This window comes from Sycon ciliatum, chromosome 4 (genome assembly GCF_964019385.1).
Source record: "Sycon ciliatum chromosome 4, ocSycCili1.1, whole genome shotgun sequence".
NCBI lineage: Eukaryota > Metazoa > Porifera > Calcarea > Leucosolenida > Sycettidae > Sycon > Sycon ciliatum.
In genome coordinates, this window is record NC_088646.1 from 13731509 (window position 1) to 13752531 (window position 21023).

The following is a 21023-nucleotide window of genomic DNA, read 5'->3' on the forward strand; positions in this document are numbered from 1 at the left end:
CATAGGCCACACGTACTCATCCGGCCGAAATGTGTGAATAATGTATTAATGATAGCAATCATGCAAGTATTCATTAGTTGAGGGTGTTAAAAAATAAAGTAAACACTTTTTACGCCTATCAATGATATAAGGGGGCCATTTTCCATCAAAAAGCTCGGTTTCGCCAGTCCTGATGGGTAGAAAGGTGCCCGGATCTGGGGAGTGCGGATTTGGGGTAGGTTTACTGTAAGTAAAAAGTAAATGATCGTGTCCATTCCCAAAGGGAACTCATGACGGCCGCTAACACCCGGTAAACCCTAGCGGCAGATGCAGCGCCTAACGGTTTACTGTACTACAGTGCAACATGCAGCTCTACAATAACAATACGTCTATTCATGCTCCCATGTCATGTACATGTACATATCACAGAACCATCATGATTACATGTATGTAGGCTACGTCTGATCAGGGCCAGGCCTCAGAGTCACACAATGATACCGTGACACAGGCTGACTTTTCCACATCCACAGGAATGTCACCACCCTCACGGATCAACATACCGGTAAGACAACTAGTTATCTTTGTAAGTAGTTAGTACAATAAAAGCTCTGAGGAGCGAGCATCCTTACAGGCTCTAAGCTGCCATTGAAAAACACAGGTAACGTTAGTTATTACATGAAAATCAGAACAGTGACCGAATGACAGCTGACAGCCGACGGGAACAGCTGAAGCGTAAACTACATACGCTGGCCGTCGTGCCGATCATGTTGAAGCAAATAAGTACAGTAATCCCGCACTAAGAGAGGATGACTGGAAACGTGTAGAGCATAGTGTTCAAGCACTGTGCATGGTATCTTGGCAGTTGGTAAGTTGTGGTGAAGTGTCAATGGGCATGTGGGTGGTAACACTGGTAAGATCTGCAGATATGTGCACACTGCATTAGCCTGGCTGCATGATTTCTAAAGTATCCCACTGCTCATTCCTATACCATGGCAGTGTTGATTCAAGCTCGACAGGCTAGTTCTACTGCAGGCCCGCCGGAACTGGTCCGGTCGGTCAGGTTATTACCGGACCAACTTGTTGTCCCGACCAGTGCATGTTAACTGCTAAGGAGGTTATATGTTCCCAATATCTCAGACACAATGTATGAAAGGCTTTGGCACGACCGGACCAATTGAATACTGCTTCCGGCGGTCCTGTGTAACTGCACAGCTCTGGTAACCATGGTAACTCAGTCAGTCCTACTTCTCTTTAGCGGGTCATGTAGTGTAAGTAAATGATCTACTGTAGTATACTGTCAATGAGCTACGCAAGATAAACAGAGGCACATGCGCACATGACGCCACACACATGCACAAACACACACCCGCACATCCGCACATACGCGCATCCACACACACGCACATCCCCACACACGCGCGCGCGTGCGAACACACACACACACACATACACACACACAGGAACATACAGGAATCAGTGCACAGTGGCAGATGCTGACTTTCGGTTTGACTAAGAGATTGACTTCTTCTTCAGTACACTTGAACGCTCACCTTATCTCGTGGACCAGCTTTTGCCAGAACATATGCACCCTCTTTTGACAGACCATGTGTCATAACCCAAAAGTGAATCCAGCCAACACAAAGTACTGGTTTGCGCCGGTAAACAGGATGGGTGGCTAAATTCAAGTTTCATCTTGATCCAAGCCTACAACCCACATTATTTACTATAAAAAATAAGAATACAATGCGGATAACACGAAAAGTTTAATACAATGTAGGCATAATTTAGCTTTCCAGCATTTTTGCCTCCGAAGAAACAGTTTAGCATTCATAAGTAAATCAATAATGTCTCAAGTATCATTGTATCATCCGTATGAGCACTACTAGTAGTTCATGTACCGTACTGTCGCGTATAAAAGCATTACCCGTATAGAAGAATAGAAGCCGATTGTTTGACGAGCCGTGATGCAGAAGCATATGTGCAAGTACATGTGTGCCAGTATGCACTGTACAGTGTAGACTGAAGATGGTGACGCAGAAGCATGGTTTGAACCCCGGCGTATACGGCCGTAAGCACATGCTTTTATACGCAACATTATGGTATGCATCACCGTTGTACTCTGGCATGCTGGAGAAGTGTTGCATGGTACAATCATGTAACGTTATTGCTAGGGCTGGAGTTAAACACTGGATTGGAACAATGGTGCCAGTGTGAATTCACTTGCTACCAGCGGGTACTGACCTTCATGAGAGCTGAGCCTGCATTGGTCAAGGATGCATCGATTTGGAAGTGATCATGTCCTTGTAACTCCTCATACTTCACCTTGACTCCTAGCTCAGCCTCAACAACCTATGAATGAAAAACAAAAGAGAAGAATGGTTTCCTACTGCACATAGTCACATACTGCACAGATTCGGTTTTCCAAGGCCAAGTACTGACAATACACTGGAAATGAGTGGAACAGATTCTTCATGGGTATGCTTGTTGGTAACAATCTGCTGCCATACATCCTATGCACCATTTTAATATGGTGCTATGGGTGGGGAAAATCTCATAGTTCTCTGAAACATGCATTAGGGATAATCGACCGCTCGGAAAGCTGATAATCGGATAATCGGCACTCTACTATGCTTCAAATACAGGAATCACGACACCCTCAACTTTAAGAATGGTAGCGGCGAATAAAGCTAGCTTTCACAGGCTTCTGTGCTTTGCATGTTTTGTGTCTTTCGCCAGGCAATCGGCATCAGGCCAGCCCCGGTTCTACTGTAGGTAGTATGTGTATACTTGGTAGTTCTATGTAGGAAGTAAAAGCTGTGTCAGATTGGCGGTCTCTGCTTGCTGAGAAGGATGAGCACTCCTAGTAGGCCGGATGTTTCCAAAACAAAGCGAGACACTCCACCGGATGCTCTGAGGCACGGTTCTGCTGCCCAGAGCTCACTGGCACAAGCCAAACAGGTCATGCAAACCGCAGAAGCTGTAGTTCCATTGTACTGTGTCAGCGTGTCCATAGATGTTCTGGTTGCTAGGTTCGAAAAGACGATGTCGAACTTGCTGGACTCCCGTCTCGCCGCCATTATTAGCCAGAACGAAGACTTGAGGGCAGAGGTAGCAAGCCTCAGCTCTCGTGTTGAGAAGTTGGAGCGGGAAAATGCTGAACTCGCTAGTAAGGTACGTTTCGTGACAGCCGACTCCACGTGTAGCACCAAACCCCTGCCACATACAGCAGCTTAGTGAGTACCCGTACCAGTAGTGGCACCCCCTCTCCACATGGTCCAGCTTTGCAAGAGCTGGTGGCAGAGGAAGTGGAACGAGGTCAGCGGCATGCTAACATCATCGTACGAGGTGTCCCAGACGATGTCATTACCAGTACTGTCGTAAACTTCTGTTGTGAGAGTTTGAAAACAACTGAACAAGAGATAATATCTGCAGAGTTTCTTGGCAAACCACCTAGTCCTAATGGCTCAAACACCCCCACCGGACGAGTCCGCCGTGTTCGCTTTCGTGAACAAGCCAGCAAAAACCGAGTTTATATGTCAAGATTCAACCTTCGCACAGTGAGTGGCCCCATCTTTGTAAACCACGACCTAACCCAGGCGCAGCAGACAGCACGACGAGATGTGCTGCCCAAGTACAAGGAGCTACGAAAGCAAAAAGTACGGTGCTCCCTGCCATACGGAGAAATTCTTGGTGACAAGGGGCAGCCACTCAGTACTGTCGACATTCATCAACTGCTGTCAGCATAGGAAGCACAAGGGAATCCTACACTAGACACCCGAGCACCCACAGAAGTTAACACATTCGCCCGTGGGACTTTCGTGAAAGAAACCAGGACACCTAAACCAATATGCGAACCTGTGCTGCTACCCGAAGAGCCAAAAGTCATCAGTCCAGTAAGCCAACTCACCATATCATCTCACATTAATATCTGTAGTCTTAGAAACAAGGTCCATCACATTCACCATCTTCTGCACCACCATGGTCCACGTTCTATCAGTGAATGAAACCCTCCTAAACAGCAGCATACCCGATTCAAGTGTTCATATCCCAGGCTACGATCTACATCGCAAGGATAGAGATCTACATGGTGGTGGGCTATACATTTATGTCCATTCTGACATTCATTCTATCAGAATTCCCATCACTGAGCTAGGAGTGGAGTGTGTCTCTGTTCGTCTTCGCCTATGTACCAAAGCTAAGGCTATTGACCTGGCTGTGTGCAGTATATATCGTCCACCGAGTACAACTGTCGACTTCTGGAACTTGTGTAGTCAGCATCTTGACGTCATCAGCCGCAAATTTCACATGGTTATTGTGCTAGGGGACTTCAACACTGATGTGCTACAACCAACATCCAATAACCACCATTACAAGCACCTGGCCAATCTGTGTGAGGAGTTCCACCTCCGCAATGTCGTGACTTCACCAACGCGACTTGCCAAGACATGTCTAGATCTAATACTCGTTTATGCTGCCGCACCACATGCTAAGACAACTGTAGTATCTGTAGACGGCGTGAGCGACCATGATCTCGTTCTGACTAACTTCTCCTACAAAGCCACGCAACAAGCTAACTCCCGCTTCAAATTCGTGTGCAAACCGCTCCCAGATGCAATTGATCCTGCTGCACTCTGTGGTGATATCAACAGCACTCTGCAGCCTCTCCCCGACTCAGCTGATGTCAATGCACACGTCACCCAGCTTTCAGACGGTATTACTCGAGTTTTAGACAAACATTCACCAATCTGCCCCGTGGTTTCACCAGCTTCCAGTAAGCCTCAGCCTCAGCCATGGGTGACACCTCAGTTGAAACACCTCCTCCAGCAACGAATCCACCTACATAGAAAGGTATGCATTCACCCGTCAGATCAACAGCGTCTGCAGAGGTATCACGCAATACGGCGAGAAGGCACTCTCCTCAACAGGCAGCTGAAGTCACAGTATTACATCAGAGAGTTCAAAAATCGTCGCCATGACCCACGAGGCCAATGGGCCATTATCAATAGCTTGTCTGGCAGAACAGCAGCGAGGGCTGCACCAGCAGCCACACTCGCTGATCTGACGACTACCTTCGCCGAGATCGTCCATGACCCTGCCTCGACCCGTTGCAGACACCAACGGCGCTACTCTTTTGGAGTTTGATACCGTCAGCATCGATGCCATCTCGAAGTTGCTTGAATCTCTGGCATCCAACAAAGCCACCGGCTCCGACGATATTCCTTCCTGCATCCTGAAATCCTGCAGAGATTCAGTCTCGTATCCCCTAACTGTTATTGTCAACCAGTCCCTTCGCTCTGGCATCTTTCCTGCTGCCTACAAATTTGCCCATGTCTGCCCTGTTACAAATCTGGTGATAAGAGCTCAGCCACCAACTACAGACCAATCTCACTGTCACCTATCGCTGCCAAGATCCTAGAGAAGGTTGTCCAGAAGCAAGTCACTTCGTATGTCACCCAGAATCCAGACCTACCTGCCATACCAGCTGAACAATTTGCGTACCGCTCACATCATAGCTGTCACACGTCGGAGGATGCCCTGACACTTTGCATAGACAAGTGGAACAGAGTACTTGACACTTGACAACGGTGACCAGTGTGGAGTAGTCTTTGCGGATATGAGCAAGGCGTTCGACCGTGTGCAGCGCACAGGTCTACTGGATGAGCTAGCCATCACTGGCTTAGGCGGCACTGTCCGCAAGTGGTTCTCAGACTATCTCATGAATCGCAGCCAGCAGGTTGCTGTCAATGGTGAGAAGGGTGACACCAAACCCTGTACAAGAGGGGTCCTCCCCCAGGGGTCTGTTTTTGGGCCATTGCTTTTCTGCATCTACATTCGCCGAGTACCCGAAATATTTCACCAAAGAGTCGTGCAGCTGTACGCCGATGATATTGCGTTCTACGTATTCGGCTCTGATGTGGCTACAATCATGCTACGCTTGCAGGATAGTATGCGCTTGCTAGAGCAATACCTCGATGAGAAAGGCCTTCTGCTCAACCCCACTAAGACACAGTTCATGTTGATACGGCGTCCTGCCCTGCCTGCACTGAGCCCAGCCCTGTACCTGACCTGTAAAGGTTTGGTAATTTCCCCTGTCTCTGCTGTGAAATACCTCGGCATACTAATCGATGAGCATCTAACGTTCCGCCCACAAGTAGAAAAGGTGTGTTCAGCGGTCTTCGCTAAACTAGCCTGTTTTGCTCATGGCCGTCGCAACTTATCAGCTACAGCTCAGAGAACTTTCTACTTGTCAATTATACTGTCTACTCTAGAATATGCAAGTACACTCGGACGTCTCTTATCCGGGCACCTTGGGACCGGGCACTGCCCGTATCTCAGGTTTGCCCGTATCTCAGGATAACTCACCTACCATGTATCATATCATTTTTTGAAGAAGTTTATTTGGCAAGTATTGCACATGTTCAGGTTACAGAAAGAATCCATTGATAAAAAATGAGTGGATCTCACAGGATCGCAGTGAAAAAAATTAATAAGCACTTGCGCATACAAAAAAAACCCCAAATTCAAAGCATTTTTGCCATAGGAACTCAAGCTGAAGGTGGCCCGGTAGAGAGACGTGCTCGTATCTGAGGCGTCCGGATAAGAGGCGTTTGAGTGTAATGCGTATGTGCACTGTTTGAAAACTACCCTATATAACAGGCTTTTAACGGTCAGCCATATTGCGATGAAGAAGGCATTTGGTTTAGATAGAATGACCCCAACTGCATTAGTTCTACAACGGTGTCATCTGTATTCGTTTGAGCAAAGAGTTAATTTGAAACTAAACGTTTTGGTCTATCGCTGCTTGTCATCAATTGCTAGCCCCCTCCTTCAATCACTGTTTCTCCTGTGTTCAGTTGGCCCGCACACAAAGGCTCGTACTCGTGGCCAGGATACAGCTGCCGTAGTATTACCTACTGTACATATTGGGTATGGACTGCGCTCAGTTTCTTTTCTGGCGGCAGGTTGGTGGAACGCTCTTCCTCCAAACTGTCGTCAGGCACAATCTGCTGGTACTTTTGCTCACCTCACAAAGACTTACCTAGGGTTCCCTGTAACAAGGTCATGCCTGTTGGGACTCCCCCTAATTAATTTCACGGTTCGCGTGAGACTCGGCTGGAAGCCGGGTTTTCCGCATCCGTAGGAACGCCACCACCCTTCAAGGATCAAGGCGCAGATGCAGCTCCTAAAGCGGTGGGAGGTGAGTAGATCAGCTCACCAGCAAGTGGTCAAAGACCGAAAATCCCATTCACTGCATCCATGTTTTCCTCGTGCCAGGCCACGAGTTCCCAATTAACTGTGGGTCGCAGCACGGCTGGAAAAAATCCTTCCGCTTCCAAGCAGGACTTGAACCTGGTACCCTCTGTTTCTCAATCATGGTATTAGACCATCCCACTATGCCTAGGGACTCCCCCTAGTCAAATAATAAATACTACTACAGTAAAACCTGTGTTTGCCGGACCCTGTACCAAGTGGAATCCTGTATTGACAGGACCCTGTACCAAGCGGAATCCTGTATTGACAGGACCCTGTACCAAGTGGAATCCTGTATTGACTGGACCCTGTACCAAGCGGAATCCTGTATTGACAGGACCCTGTACCAAGTGGAATCCTGTATTGACTGGACACATTTTCATGAACCAAAGTGCTGCAGATCGAACGTGTATTCCGGAATCAAGCGGAATCCTGTCATATCAGGACAGTTTCCGCTGCACCACGGGTGTCCGGCTAACACAGGTTTTACTGCATCTTCACCGATGCCTCGGTTCCCATCTGGGTATATCCAAGGAGCAGAACAAGGAATAAAAAAGCAAGTGTCTCCAAACTACACTCTTACATGTCTGTAGGAGTCACTGAGTTTGCGGTATTCGCTGGAATCAAATTCACCGACTGCAATCAGGAAGTTGAGAGAGTGTTTATCATTGACAAACTGCTTCATGCTCTGGACATTGTGGATGGGGCTGAGCTGCTTTGCTTCTTCCCTGTAGCAACACGTTCCAATAGACACAACACACTATTTACTACAGCCAGAGTGTCACGGTACTAATTCTGGTAAGTGCATTGGTGGGTGGGTGGGTGTGTACGGAGCCATACATCATTCTGTGAAACGTCATTGACATCAACAAAAAAGGGACTGCCAGAATTACCACTTAACTCCGACTTCATGTCACTCACCTCACTGTGAGAGCATTATACTACCAGTTCAAATAATACACTGCACGACTCCCACATGCCAACATCAATGCTCCAAATAGTAGTCGACTACCATATGCAGCATTGGCCGGATTATTTTGGCGATGATAGAACATGGAGAGACACACACACATACATCTACATGTACACACACACACACACACACACACACACACACGCACGCACGCACGCAGGCAGGCAGGCAGACGGAGGGACGAAAAGACTTTCTACAGTGCCATTGCCCCGTGCCACCTACTCAGATAGCCTCAGGAAGTCGTTTACGTAACTGCAACGCACTAAATACAGGTCAAGGAGGCCGCAGAGTGAAATCATGGCTGTAAAACGGCAACAGCAAAGAAAGCATAGAAGAGCAACACAGGTTTTGGACCAAGTACACCAAAGTTAGCAGCAGATATCACATCAGATAGATGCAGGATTGTGATTCTGTGAAGGAAAGCAATATCCTAGCTCAGTTGCCCTGGTCAAGGGGAAGTCCCTGCTACGAGTGCCGGCAAGAGTAGATAAGCAAGAGTGTGCAACTCGCGGATGGGTAGGCCCACGGCGGAATTTTTTGTTGACATAGTCTTTTCGACGACGCACGCGCTGCGAGTCTTTCGGAAAGTTTTCCCTCATGCTCTTGGCCGGCTTTACACTACAAGGTCGGTGCCCAGCACGTGCGCTCACACTGCTCTGTGGCAAAATGCGCGTTCTTCTGAAAAAAGGTGACGTCAACAAAAAATTCCGCCGTGGGCGGGGGTATCTGCAGATTATATAGGAGAGATCCGGAGTTACACACTCTTGTTTATCTACTCTTGGTGCCGGTGATGGGATCCGCATTCTGCAATCTTGGCTTGTAGTTTCCACTGGTGAAAAGAGAAGACTAATAGCCGATTCATACGACGGTCAAATCCGCGTTTGTCAGGTGCCCGCGGAAAGTGAAGCATGACTCCGCAGTTCACACGGCTGTAGGTGGCAGCCAGAGCTCCCGCGAGTAGACAGTGTTACCGTGGTGATACCGTAGTGATACGGAATGAGTAGCTTTCTCATCTAACCGTACCCAAAGGCAAAGGGCCGAACAAACACGGTTCAAGACTACCATACTGTCGTATGACAGTACGACCTCTCTGGCTCATAACTGTTTAAGTGCCTGCAGATGAGTGCACTCGCGGGCAAAGCGCTCCTGGACACTTTGGATTCCCGTGGACAAATTTTGGTCGCGCGCAGGAAAAACTCCATGGTGATTCCCTGTAAACGTGGATTTACCCGTCGTGTGAATCGTCTATAACTGGAACATTGATGAAAAGTCTCACACTGCTATACACCGCTGATAATGCCCACAGTCATTACGTTTGGTAAATAGTAAATACAGGAATTTAAGTTAACTCACAATGAAATCTTGATGGTTCTATTCCATACGCGTCCTTCCAGTTCACTGATGCCATACTTTGGGCTAGAAGGTGTGCACCAGCTGAGAATCCACATCCTACTATTCTGAACACACACACAGACACAGACACACACATGCGCGCACACCACACACACATACCCACACACACATACACATGCACGCACGCACGCACACACACACACACACACACACACACACACACACACACACACACACACACACACACACACACACACACACAAACACAACCAGATACAAAGGATTGGCATCGTAGAGCATAGCAAGATACGTTCATTTCGAGGGGGGGGGGGGGGTGAGTACGAAATGAATGAAATGAATCGTTTCAGGGACGACAAAAAAAACTTTTGCGACGGCCCCTAAGCTGGTCAGTCCATTGCGGCACTAACCTAATGACATAGCAACGTGAACCTTATAGCTTATTTAATAAGCTACACATACACACACCAAAAATATAATAATATTAGACGTTTCATTAACGAGTTTCGATAGATGTTCGTTGAGGGCAGATACACGGCTCGTTGAATTTTCACTTCCCAGAAGGCAACCCACTTTGCATTCTCAGGGTTGGTATACTGGGTACCGCTCAGAATCAACCACGAGCACATGAGCACTCTCAAGCAAAGCTACTATGAGTGAACTAAGGAAGGCAGTTTTCTTGTACCGAAACGCTACTCAAGAAAGTTTCATCAGAGGAGACTCATAGGAAAGTCACTCGTGAAACCTTCATATAATTCCAAATGCCCTACCTTGACGTGGAGAACCTACGGGCCACATAGGCAAATGCAGATTGAACTTCTTGCACCATTAGTGAGAGATGAGCTAGATAATGCACCAGAACAACATACAAAGTGCATGGAAATAGGCTATGACCACCAAACACAAATGAATTTTCTTTAAAATAGCGACGGTCATAGGACTCATAACTACATATAGAACTGCAATATACTGGCATTACTGGGGGTGCTTTAGCAACTACATGTAGAAGGAAAGTGGAAACTTCAGCTGGATAACCAATTCCCACAAAGCTGTGCATCGCTTTGGCAGCAAGTACTTCATGCCCATTTTGCACAGTAATGCAAGGTGCTCTAGGGATAAGAACATGAACTTATATAAAGGAAGAGAAAAAGCACCTGAGAAAAAGCCAAATGCAGCACTTTAGACCATGTTAACATATGCACGAGATGACAAACAAAAAGCACTCAAGTACTTCAGTAGGTCATAATAACCAAAGAGGTGTGTGGCTCCTATAACAAGGGTCAGAAAATTGGAATGGGAAGAAGTTACTTTGCACACACACACAGTGTACACATTATGCACAGTATACTGGCAGTGGGGCAGGTAGCTGATTGAAAAGGCCAGGTGAAGAGAATTGCATGTGTGCACATACTGCAGTGCAGCAGCATGTGTGTGCAATGCTTGGAAACATGGAACAGGTACATCTACAACGACCTGGCTAGAGAAAATGCAGATTACAGAGACGAGTAGATCTGCACGCATGCGTATGTGTAAAAGTTCAACATCACACGAAAGCTGTGATGGCACCAACAGTTACACGAAAAAAGGACTTCAGCGGGGGTATAATCAATTGGAGTACCTGAACCACACACTTTTCTGTGACCTTCTGTCACTGTGATCAGTTCAGCCAGTTGCTCTGATCTCCACAGATCAGCGATGAGACCTAAAAAGGTCGAACGCATATAGGAGATGTACCCTGCACTATACGATTCTATGCTTCAAGACCACAATAAAATATATTACAAGTTACACTTGTATGACAAGGGCTAACCTTTTGGTGCAAGGCTGTAACCAACTGTGACCACTACGATACCCCTGGGGCAAATAACATTGGCCATATGTCCAGCTTCCGCTGTGCTGCAAGATCACATACATGCATGCATACACCATGTGAATGTATGCACACAACCACAGCAAACACACATAGCATGGCAACATATCAGGAACACAACTTGCATGCATCCACCAGCAAACCCCATGATATTCCATGTGCAAATGTCAGAAAGAATAACATTCATGTACGTAGAGAGCCGGATACAAATACCCGCCAAACTAAGGACATAAAGAGAGAAAGAGAGAAAGAGAGAGAGAGAGAGAGAGAGAGAGAGAGAGAGAGAAAGAGAGAGAGAGAGAGAGAGAGAGAGAGAGAAAGAGAGAGAGATGGGGTATGGAGCCAAAACACCAAAGAGCTGAGCAGAATACTCACTCAGATACACACACAACTTACCTGATTGCCTCCCAGTTTCCACCATGAACATACACAAATACATACTTTGGTTCAAACTGTTGCTGATCATTATCACTGTTTTCTGGAACAAACAGAACAGAATACCAAAGAAAACATTGACAGTGCAGTATGAAAAGATATGGCTATGCATGGGTAGTCGGGTATCTACGCTACATGTGGACCTCATAGATAATATTCTACCTGAGGTAAACGTTGGTTCTTACTTCTATCTTCCTGATTTGGAAAAATCTTGGAGAGAGAGGAATACAACACACCAAAGCTAATAAAGAGGGTACTTTCCTCTTGTAACATAAAGAAGATACGATGAAAGTTTCAGAGCACAGGGCATGCAATATGAAGGGTACTGAAGATAGGAGCCATTTGTCCAGATATCTTAAAATATATTTCACTACAGCATTGAGAGAGAGAGAGAGAGAGAGAGAGAGAGAGAGAGAGAGAGAGAGAGAGAGAGAGAGAGAGCCTATTCAACATTACCAGGCCAATAAATGTCCACAGTAGATGTTTCAGAAACCTTGACATCAAGATCATGACGAAACTGATCACGTGCTTTCATTGTTTCTGTGGAAGAATGAAAAGTGGAAAATAATACTATTAATTTGGGTCTCACGCACAAACGCACATATACAATCACACACATGCACACACACACACGCACACACACACACGCGCACACACACACACACACACACACACGCGTACACACACGTGTACATACGTATGTGTCCACACGCATACACACATACTTCGAAGTATACATGTATGCACGTGCACACACACACACACATAGTCCACAGACACAAGCGTGTGCGCACACACAGCAGCACTCACCATTTCTGGCTATGTCTACATAATCTGCGATGATAGCACCTGGCGTGAAGGTTGCTGTAACTCGATTAGAACATTGACTTGGTGAATACTCCTTATCCAACACATCCTGGAAGCAGAAGGCACAAGGACAAATTTCATAGACTACTACAGTGCATTTCAAAACTATAGACGCGTAGGGTTTTTGAAATATTTCAAATTTGGCTGGAACTTTTTGAGAATAGTTTTCGGAATATTGCTCAGGATCGCTCCACAATTACTCTCATATAGTTTCTAAAGGATTGGATGACAGACGCCCAATTTGGAAAAATTTATGCACAAAGTGATCACAGATTTTATGTGGTATAGATGCTGGCATAACGGTTTTTGCCTAGGTACGCGTCTATAGTTTTGAAATGGACTGTAGTCCTCAAAAAGAGATGCCAGTGTGACATAGATACGTGTGTGTCTGACCAGGGCTGAAATTAGGCGTATAACCCCAAGCATATAACACTCACATCAAGCTTGATCTGCACCAGGTGCAACTGGGCTAGCCTAAGTGCCCGCCTATTCGTATGTACATATAACATCACTATAGTTAACTCAAAGACATCAAACAGATGCTACGAGATGCTCGTACAGTGAGACCTCGCTTTAAAACTCATACATTCGTTTTGCACGAAAATATCGCCACACCGTTTGGCAAGAACAGCCAGATAAAAGACCACCAAATAAGCGAGGTTTGTCTGCACACAATTTCTGCATTTCAGCCGAGTCATGGATATCAATTTCTTTCATGGGTGCACTCCTGCTGTTGGTATACATACCAGCTCGTTCATCCGCCCGTATAGTAGTAGTTATCGTATTAGGCTGGTATGCATAACACACAGATTCCTCTATCATCCAGACTCATGTATAGACAAGCACTGCACGCAACGTGCAGCTTGGTACAACACGTACAGTGTTTGCAGCGCTAGCAACTCTCAGGGCTCATACCGGTATATTCACAAAGTCTGATTTCACTTCCTAAGAATCCTTGGATATGTCATCGCAGAACAAAGAGAGTAAAATAAATCTGCCCCATTCATAGGGCAGAGTGGAGTTCCCTACACGGTGTTCTCAGTGCTTGTGTCATAGAGACCTGAGGGTGCCAACCTTGTGTCATACAGAGCTGAGGATGCCATCCTTGTGTCATACAGACCCGAGGGTACTATCATTGTGTCATAGAGACCTGAGGGTGCCATCCTTGTGTCATACAGACCTGAGAATGCCATCTTAACAAGGTAGGTGTTAGGTTGCTGGCTGGCACTTGCTTGAATCACAAATTTGAAACGAGCCAGGCTACTAGCATTTGGTGAACAGGTGCATGCCTGCACACAGTTATGCTGGAGTGCCTGCCTATGTGCTCACCTGATCGAACTAGGGAAATTTTGGCTTTGCACACAGGACGTGGTTTGATTCACCAATACATTGTATTGTACAACTTACTATTATCAGCAATCACGTGACCCAGCGCCTGAAATCCTTCATCGCGCGGATGTATGGTGCAGGGGTGGTGTGCATGGAACATTTTTTTCTCTCGACGTTCTACGCCTGCCTACACGTTATTCGTGTGCCCAGCACCTTCGATTTTGCATGATGGGCAAGCATACATGAATAGCTTTCCAACGGTGTGCCACATGTCATGACTCGTGGCACATCGTTTCTCTGATGTATCGCTCCGTATTTTTAGTTTTCAAAGCAAATTTTCGACATGTCAGCTACCTTGTCTGTCAATGACAGTGTCATTCTTCCCCCGTTCCGCGTCCTCGAATTAGTTTAGATAGATGCACGACAAGGTTCTTCTCCATAGCTGTTTTAGCCGTTTGAAAAGTGTGTGCCCAGCGGTTGAAGTCGACTATTAGACACCCTTAGCAAACAACGGTAACGCTATTTTTTTTACGGTACTCGTACCTTGATCACCCAAATAGCTTTGAAGCTGCAGCGTAAAAACGTTATGGGGGCTGATTTATCGTTGTGACCAACGGTACGTGTTTTGGCCAAATACTGCATAGTCCGTACGCATTTCACCTTGTATCGCGTATATGGTGACATAAATGGTTGTACCGCGCGAAATAAAAGCTATTATCGTGGCAACAGCGTACTAAAAATAGCGTGCATCTTGCTAAAGGTCGAACCCAAATCACGGTATTTCCCCCCTTACGGTAATACCGTTACAACATAACGTTTTTTTGCTAAGGGTGTCTATTGAAGTGCATGACGGAGCGAGCAGGCTTTTGACTTGTAAATCCATGGTCACTATTGTTCATTATGTTCCTTATGTCGAGACGGTGGACGTGCTTGAGTAGGAGCTGATGATTTCAATCCAGATCTGCCCAATCTGTGTAGAGCACATCCGGGATCCAGTCCAACATCTATGACGGTCTCTCCGCCAATCTCCCACGACACCGAAATTCTACATGTCGCGCATACATTGACTGTGTATTCATGATATTCATGACGTCGGAGAATCCCACTTAGTCTTTCGTGCCATCGTTCTGAGTATGGTCTCGGATGATTGCATACCAACTTCGTGGCCTCATAATTCCGTTGTGAGACAAGGTATTACCATGCCATTTTCAATGTGTGCTCTGCAGTGGCGCGTCTATCCATAATCCAGTCGCGTAATATTGTGGCCAAACTTCCAATCTTAAAATTTTGGATTGAAGCCGCTACTTAGTGTGAAAAGTACATAAAGAAGAGTGTAAAACTCCATATCTGCACTGCATAAAATCATGCAGATGCATGCCATTTGTACTCTTGATATTGTGTACAACGACATGACTATTGTACTGTCTTTTTACAGGTTCTATATTTGAAAAAACTTCTGAAATACAAATGGATATCTCACTTTTGACAGATTGGCCCTTGGGTTCTGAGCGTCCAGGATATGCTCCATGCCGCCACGATCCACACTCGGAGCCCTGCACCCGAACTATGTGCCTGACAGTGATATGAATACTCGCTTGTCACGGAAGAAACTGAGAATATACACGCAAGATTGAATATCACAAGCACTCTGACTCGCAGATAACGTAAATCACATGCATGACGTCAGTATGAATCAGGCCGGATAATTAATATTTGGATTTGAAATGAGTTGTCACAACTAATTACTTGTCAGATCCAGGATCATGCAGAGATATCTTTGACTGAAATAATTGTAGTGAAGTAATTTGTCTTGGTTATGCCAATGCCAATGGCCTCTTACTCGTGCTACGATAGGGTTGTTTTTGGGTAACTCCAAGTAACTCGATGCAAGAGCCTCTTCACACACTATTTTCAAAATGCATCGCTATTTCACTTCTGGGGTGATTATACTTGTTGCCGCAATTCTAATTCATTTTCTTGGCATCACCAAGCTGCTGCTTCTCACCAGTCAAATTGGACTGATAGTGGTCGCGGGAATTCTTGGTGCAGTAGTAGCGTTACGCACCGGTCGGCAACGAACATGGCGAGATTTCTCTGCTCCTCAGTTTGGTTTCATCTCCCATTCTATGTCAAAAGTGAGTTGTATTGTTGTTCAAACTGACTGGAATAGTGAATTACTGAAGTGCTAGTATTAGTGGTGAAACGAATGTCAAAACCTACTAGTCGAATATTCTTCAGCTTAACGAACGAATGAACGAATATTCTTTTGGTAACACAGATGACATCACATGCCCTACTCTCAGTCATTTGATGGATATTGTCAATACTAATTTATTATTAGGTATGACAAACGGTAGTGCCACGTAAAATGTACTGCCACGTAAGGGTACTTCGAAGTTCATACCTGTTATGTGCAACATTGGCAGTCCAGTATGGACATACATGTGCATGCATGCAGTACAAAGTCACAGGCAGGCTGTACCTACTGCACTGTACCATGTTCGGCGTGCATGTACGTACATGCACTGCATTCGAAGTGACGTAACGAATACTCGAATGTGACGTAACGAATATTTGAATGTGACAAACCGAACGAATGTTCGAATATTCGAATATTCGTTTCACCACTAGCTAGTATTGATGCTACTATGCTCATGGTTGCGAGTTCACGTGGAATATGATACTGTGTGATTAGAAAATTGCTAAAGGCCGAACAATTCCTGAGAAGATTGAAGAAGAGAAGAGAAGAAAAGATTGTATGGATGGGCGAGATCAGTGTTTTGCCAGTAATAATGTACTCAGTCTGTCTTATTCGAGTGGCCGTCAGCTAGCTGCTGCCTATAACATTGGAAATTTTGCAATTAAAATCTGTTTTTGGTCTTGGTAGTGGTGATATAGAAATGAAGAGAGTGCATGCATACCTTGTGTGTACCACCAAACAATCTACAATAGCATTGGGATCGTATACGTGTTTACTCATGAGCTTTGTATGATGTCACATGGTCACGTGGTAAATCTGGCGAAGTCGGGGCCCCATCGACATTTATTCCCGTAGCTATGCCAGAAGACGTTACTTCAGTAACGTCTGGCGCTAGCCAGGGTCCACACAGCTTTAATTTGGTGTTTGTTTGTTTGTTTGTTTGTTTGTGTCACGGCTGGAGCTATCCCGTATCTGTGACTACAAAGGCTCTACAGGATTGTACATAACAGCTGTCCACAATCTTTGCGGGGCCCTGTATCTGTCCCGTACAGTTACAATATTCGTCGTATTATGTATACGACTCCCTGATGTAGAGGGAAATTTGGAAAAAAAGGGAGACGAGGAGGAAATTAAATTAGAATAGACGCCGAATAGGTGATAGGATGCGTCAGCATAAACATACTTTGGAAGAGAGATCCCGTCGTCTCCAAAATAAGCGTGAACGAGCGATTCAGCGCCGGTCACAGGAAACGTCGGAAGAGAGATCCCGTCGACTCCAGAACGCCCGTGATCGGCAGAGTCCGCCGGTTCCAGGCAACGTCAGGACAGACATCGGGTTGAGTCCAGAACGCCCGTGATCGGCAGAGTCTAAGCCGGTACCAGGAAACGTCAGGACAGACATCCCGTCGAGTCCAGAACGCCCGTGATCGGCAGAGTCTAAGCCGGCCCCAGTAAACGTCAGGACAGACATCCCGTCGACACGCAGAAAAACTAAATCTGCAGCCTATTTTGCCGTCGGACAGGATACGTATTTTAGGAGACTGTAAAGTTATGTAATGTCCAAATTTCGACGTGAGCAGCAGGTCACTCGGGTTGATTTTTCGACGTGCGAGCCAAATAACGCGAGCTGAACTTTCGCATCGCAGACATCCCGTCGACGCGCAGAAAAACTAAATCTGCAGCCTCTTTTGCCGTCGGACAGGATACATATTTTAGGAGACTGTAAAGTTATGTAATGTGCTCCACAGGCAACCATGCATTCGGCGTCGTCATTGGCTCAACAGGTCAATGTACATGTATTACTACAAAAAGGCCAGAAAATCCGATTCCTGTATTAAAATCAACTAATTTTCGCTGGCGATTTAATTTCGCTGATTTCGCCGCTTGGTACCAACCGGCCGAAGTAAATCGCAGGCCAAAGTTTGTCATAATTATAGGCAAATGATGCATGATTGAGCAATGGATGCATGTGAGGAGCAAAAATACCGATCAATTTCAAATTTGACGTGAAATTGCGCGTCACGTCGGAAATAACGTGCACCTGACCCCTCTAATAGAGAGGTTTCTATTTCTCATCGGCCAAAATTTGTTGATTTACAGTATAAGGAGATAAAAAGAAAAGAAGGAGCAAACCAAAAGTAGATGATTATTCCCGTGGCTATGCAGAAGACGTTACTTCAGTAACGTCTGGCGCTAGCCAGGGTCCACACAGCTTTAATTCCCGTAGCTATGCAGAAGACGTTACTTCAGTAACGTCTGGCGCTAGCCAGGGTCAACACAGCTTTAATTCCCGTAGCTATGCAGAAGACGTTACTTCAGTAACGTCTGGCGCTAGCCAGGGTCCACACAGCTTTAATTTGTTGTTTGTTTGTTTGTTTGTTTGTGTCACGCCTGGCGCTATCCCGTATCTGTCCCGTACCGTACCGTACAGATCCAACCAAAAACAGCTGGTCACAATATTTTTGTTTGTTTGTGCCATCGGCATGCCTGACGCTATCCCGTACCGATCTCGTACCATCAAGAGTACGGTACTGTAGTGGGTAGCCGAGTAGTCGGGTGGAGGCACACACAATAAGACTGAATATTATGTTCTCCGGCTCAATCTGCCTGGAGGGACTCTGAACGGAATATAACTGCTCCGGCTCAATCTGCCAGGAGGGACTCTGTTCTGTTCTGCTCTAAACTAAACTGATCTCTGGTAGAGCAGATAGGGCTTATATAGCATAGACAGCATATACATGGCAAGGGGAGAAATAGTAGTGCAAGGAGAAGACGTACAAGGAGCTAACGTGAAAGGAATAGGTAGGAGGAAGAATGGACCTAACTTCCTAAGTAGCGAGCAACCATTAGGTAACAGGAATGCAATCTAACAGTATGAAGGAAACTAATGTGAATGGCAGGCAGGGTAATTGGGCGTGAAGGTTACTAAGAGGACAGCGGTTGGAAACGCCATTTGACTGTGTGCGAGCTAGGACATGGATTCTGGGAAGACATCTGGCAGAAGAAGAGAAGCGGAAGATATCTTAGAACTAGTAATCAAAAGAGTTAGTGATGAGGAACGGGCTATAGGAATCAATGTAATGTAGTACAGCATGAATGTGTGCAACATGTATACAGGTCATGCCGTACCGGTCTGCAGGCAGGGTTGTCTAGTAGTCCTACTTCAAAGTATTAAAGTGGTTGCTGGGAAAAGCACTTAGGAGTAATCGGCAGTGTCGCGTGCTGGCATGAATACATGTACTACTAGTCATGTGTAAACTGTAAAGCAGGGATACTACAGTACCATCAAGAGAATGAGTATATATGCGAAGTGTATCGGGGGAATGCATTCAGTGCAGTAACATATTGTGTGGATTTGTGTGCGAGGCCGAGATCCCACTAGCAGGCGGGCTGCGCCGCCTGTCGACCAGCCCGGGAATCGCATGTAGGCCCGGGCCGATAGCATAATAATTATAACGTGTTTACAGTCATGTAGATGTACATGTATAGCAGGGAGGCATATCATGTAAACGACTCCCTGCTGTATGGGGAGATTTTCTGGAAAGAAATACGAAGTAGGGAGACGAGTAAATGCAATTAGAATGGATGGTAGTTGACGTCAATATAATAATAATAAGAAGAAGAACAACGCCCGTGATCGGCAGAGTCAGCGCCGGTCCCTGGAAACGTCAGGACAGACATCCCGTCGACTCCAGAACGCCCGTGATCGGCAGAGTCAGCGCCGGTCCCATAGCTATGCAGAAGACGTTACTTCAGTAACTCATTGAAACGTTTTTGCAATAGAATGATGTAGCTTATCAAAGGAAAAAAAACATTTCCATCAGTTCTAACAACATGCACGATGAGCTAGTCAACAAAGCATAGCGCAGGGCCCTGAGCTTCCAAGCTCTCTCGTTGTGTTTCCATGCGTACATGCTCGATCGCTTGCAATTTCCTTCATTCTCTGCTCTGGGATTCCTAAAACGACTAAACTTTTACCAAGAACGTGTGTTTCATTCTAAAAACAGTTTAGCTGGAGGTTTGGAGTTTTTAAAAGAACATGCCTGTTCAACTTGTCTGCTCCATGTTCTTTTGTACACCGTTACTGTATGGACCTTACCTCATATCCTGTCAGGGTTAGCTGTCAGCATGGCTGTGCACTTGAATTCTGGCAAAGAGATTGAAAAGCAAGAATGGCAAGTCTCCCTGCAGCTTTGTAGAAGGCAAAACAGTCAGAGCAGACCGGTTTGTTTCCTTATTGCACTGCAACCATCAAACTCATTTCTACAATAAAGTAGACTAGAATGGTGTGAAGACTCCAATGCTGCATCGTATAATCATTTCACCAGGTGACCATTTCTCTGCGATATTATGGTAGAGAAATGGTGGTAAAACACATGCAAGCTCACAAAATTGGCAATGGTATGATATAATGTGCTGAAGCTGCTACATCACACTTGCTGTGATATGCTAGCAATGGTGCAAAAGTATTTATCAGAAAATTAATGCCGGTATCACTGTGTGGTGATAAGTTAAATTCACAAAAGTCTTCTTTACTACAGTACCTTCATACAAAGGAAGTCCTACCTGCGATGTACGTTTAGCAACATGTATGCATTATCAACAAAGCCCATTAATTGAACCATGCATGACTATCAGACTACATTCCAGTGTAAGAATTAGCAACCCTGATCTACATTTAGCAGAGTGGTGTCGTACTATCTAGCTTTCAGCAGCCGTGGGCGAGTTGTTTATAGCTACTATTATAC

At 45.7% G+C, this 21023-nt stretch overlaps 2 protein-coding genes across 3 annotated transcripts in view; one reads left to right on the forward strand and one right to left on the reverse strand.

Annotated features, from left to right (window-relative positions):
- Positions 1–554: 554 nt before the first annotated feature.
- LOC135814601 (kynurenine formamidase-like) lies at positions 555–20503 on the reverse strand. Its single transcript, XM_065327750.1, has 12 exons — positions 20375–20503; positions 15556–15685; positions 12690–12795; positions 12336–12419; positions 11841–11922; positions 11385–11470; positions 10345–10417; positions 9557–9660; positions 8426–8504; positions 7814–7958; positions 2221–2328; positions 555–1284 (listed from the first exon to the last, which is right to left on the reverse strand). Exons 2-12 carry the CDS (start codon positions 15601–15603, stop codon positions 1261–1263), a joined length of 939 nt encoding a protein of 312 aa, XP_065183822.1. The 5' UTR covers positions 15604–15685; positions 20375–20503; the 3' UTR covers positions 555–1260.
- The window catches only part of LOC135814600 (sorting nexin-25-like), a 46453-nt gene continuing 41270 nt past the window's right edge, over positions 15841–21023 (forward strand). For both annotated transcript variants that reach the window (XM_065327748.1, XM_065327749.1), the window contains exon 1: positions 15841–16210. In XM_065327748.1, coding sequence (XP_065183820.1) covers positions 15992–16210 — 219 coding nt within the window. In that variant the 5' untranslated portion in view covers positions 15841–15991. The remainder of the gene's footprint in view (positions 16211–21023) is intronic.

What these genes read in the sequence shown, in the direction of transcription:
- LOC135814601 (XM_065327750.1), bottom strand. Translation starts at nt 15,603, where the DNA reads ATGGAGCATATCCTGGACGCTCAGAACCCAAGGGCCAATCTGTCAAAA. An exon ending in TGTGGACATTTATTGGCCTG is followed by an intron (nt 11,923 to 12,335) that starts GTAATGTTGAAT and finishes TGTTTGTTCCAG; the next exon opens with AAAACAGTGATAATGATCAG. An exon ending in AGAACCATCAAGATTTCATT is followed by an intron (nt 8,505 to 9,556) that starts GTGAGTTAACTT and finishes GCCGTTTTACAG; the next exon opens with CCATGATTTCACTCTGCGGC.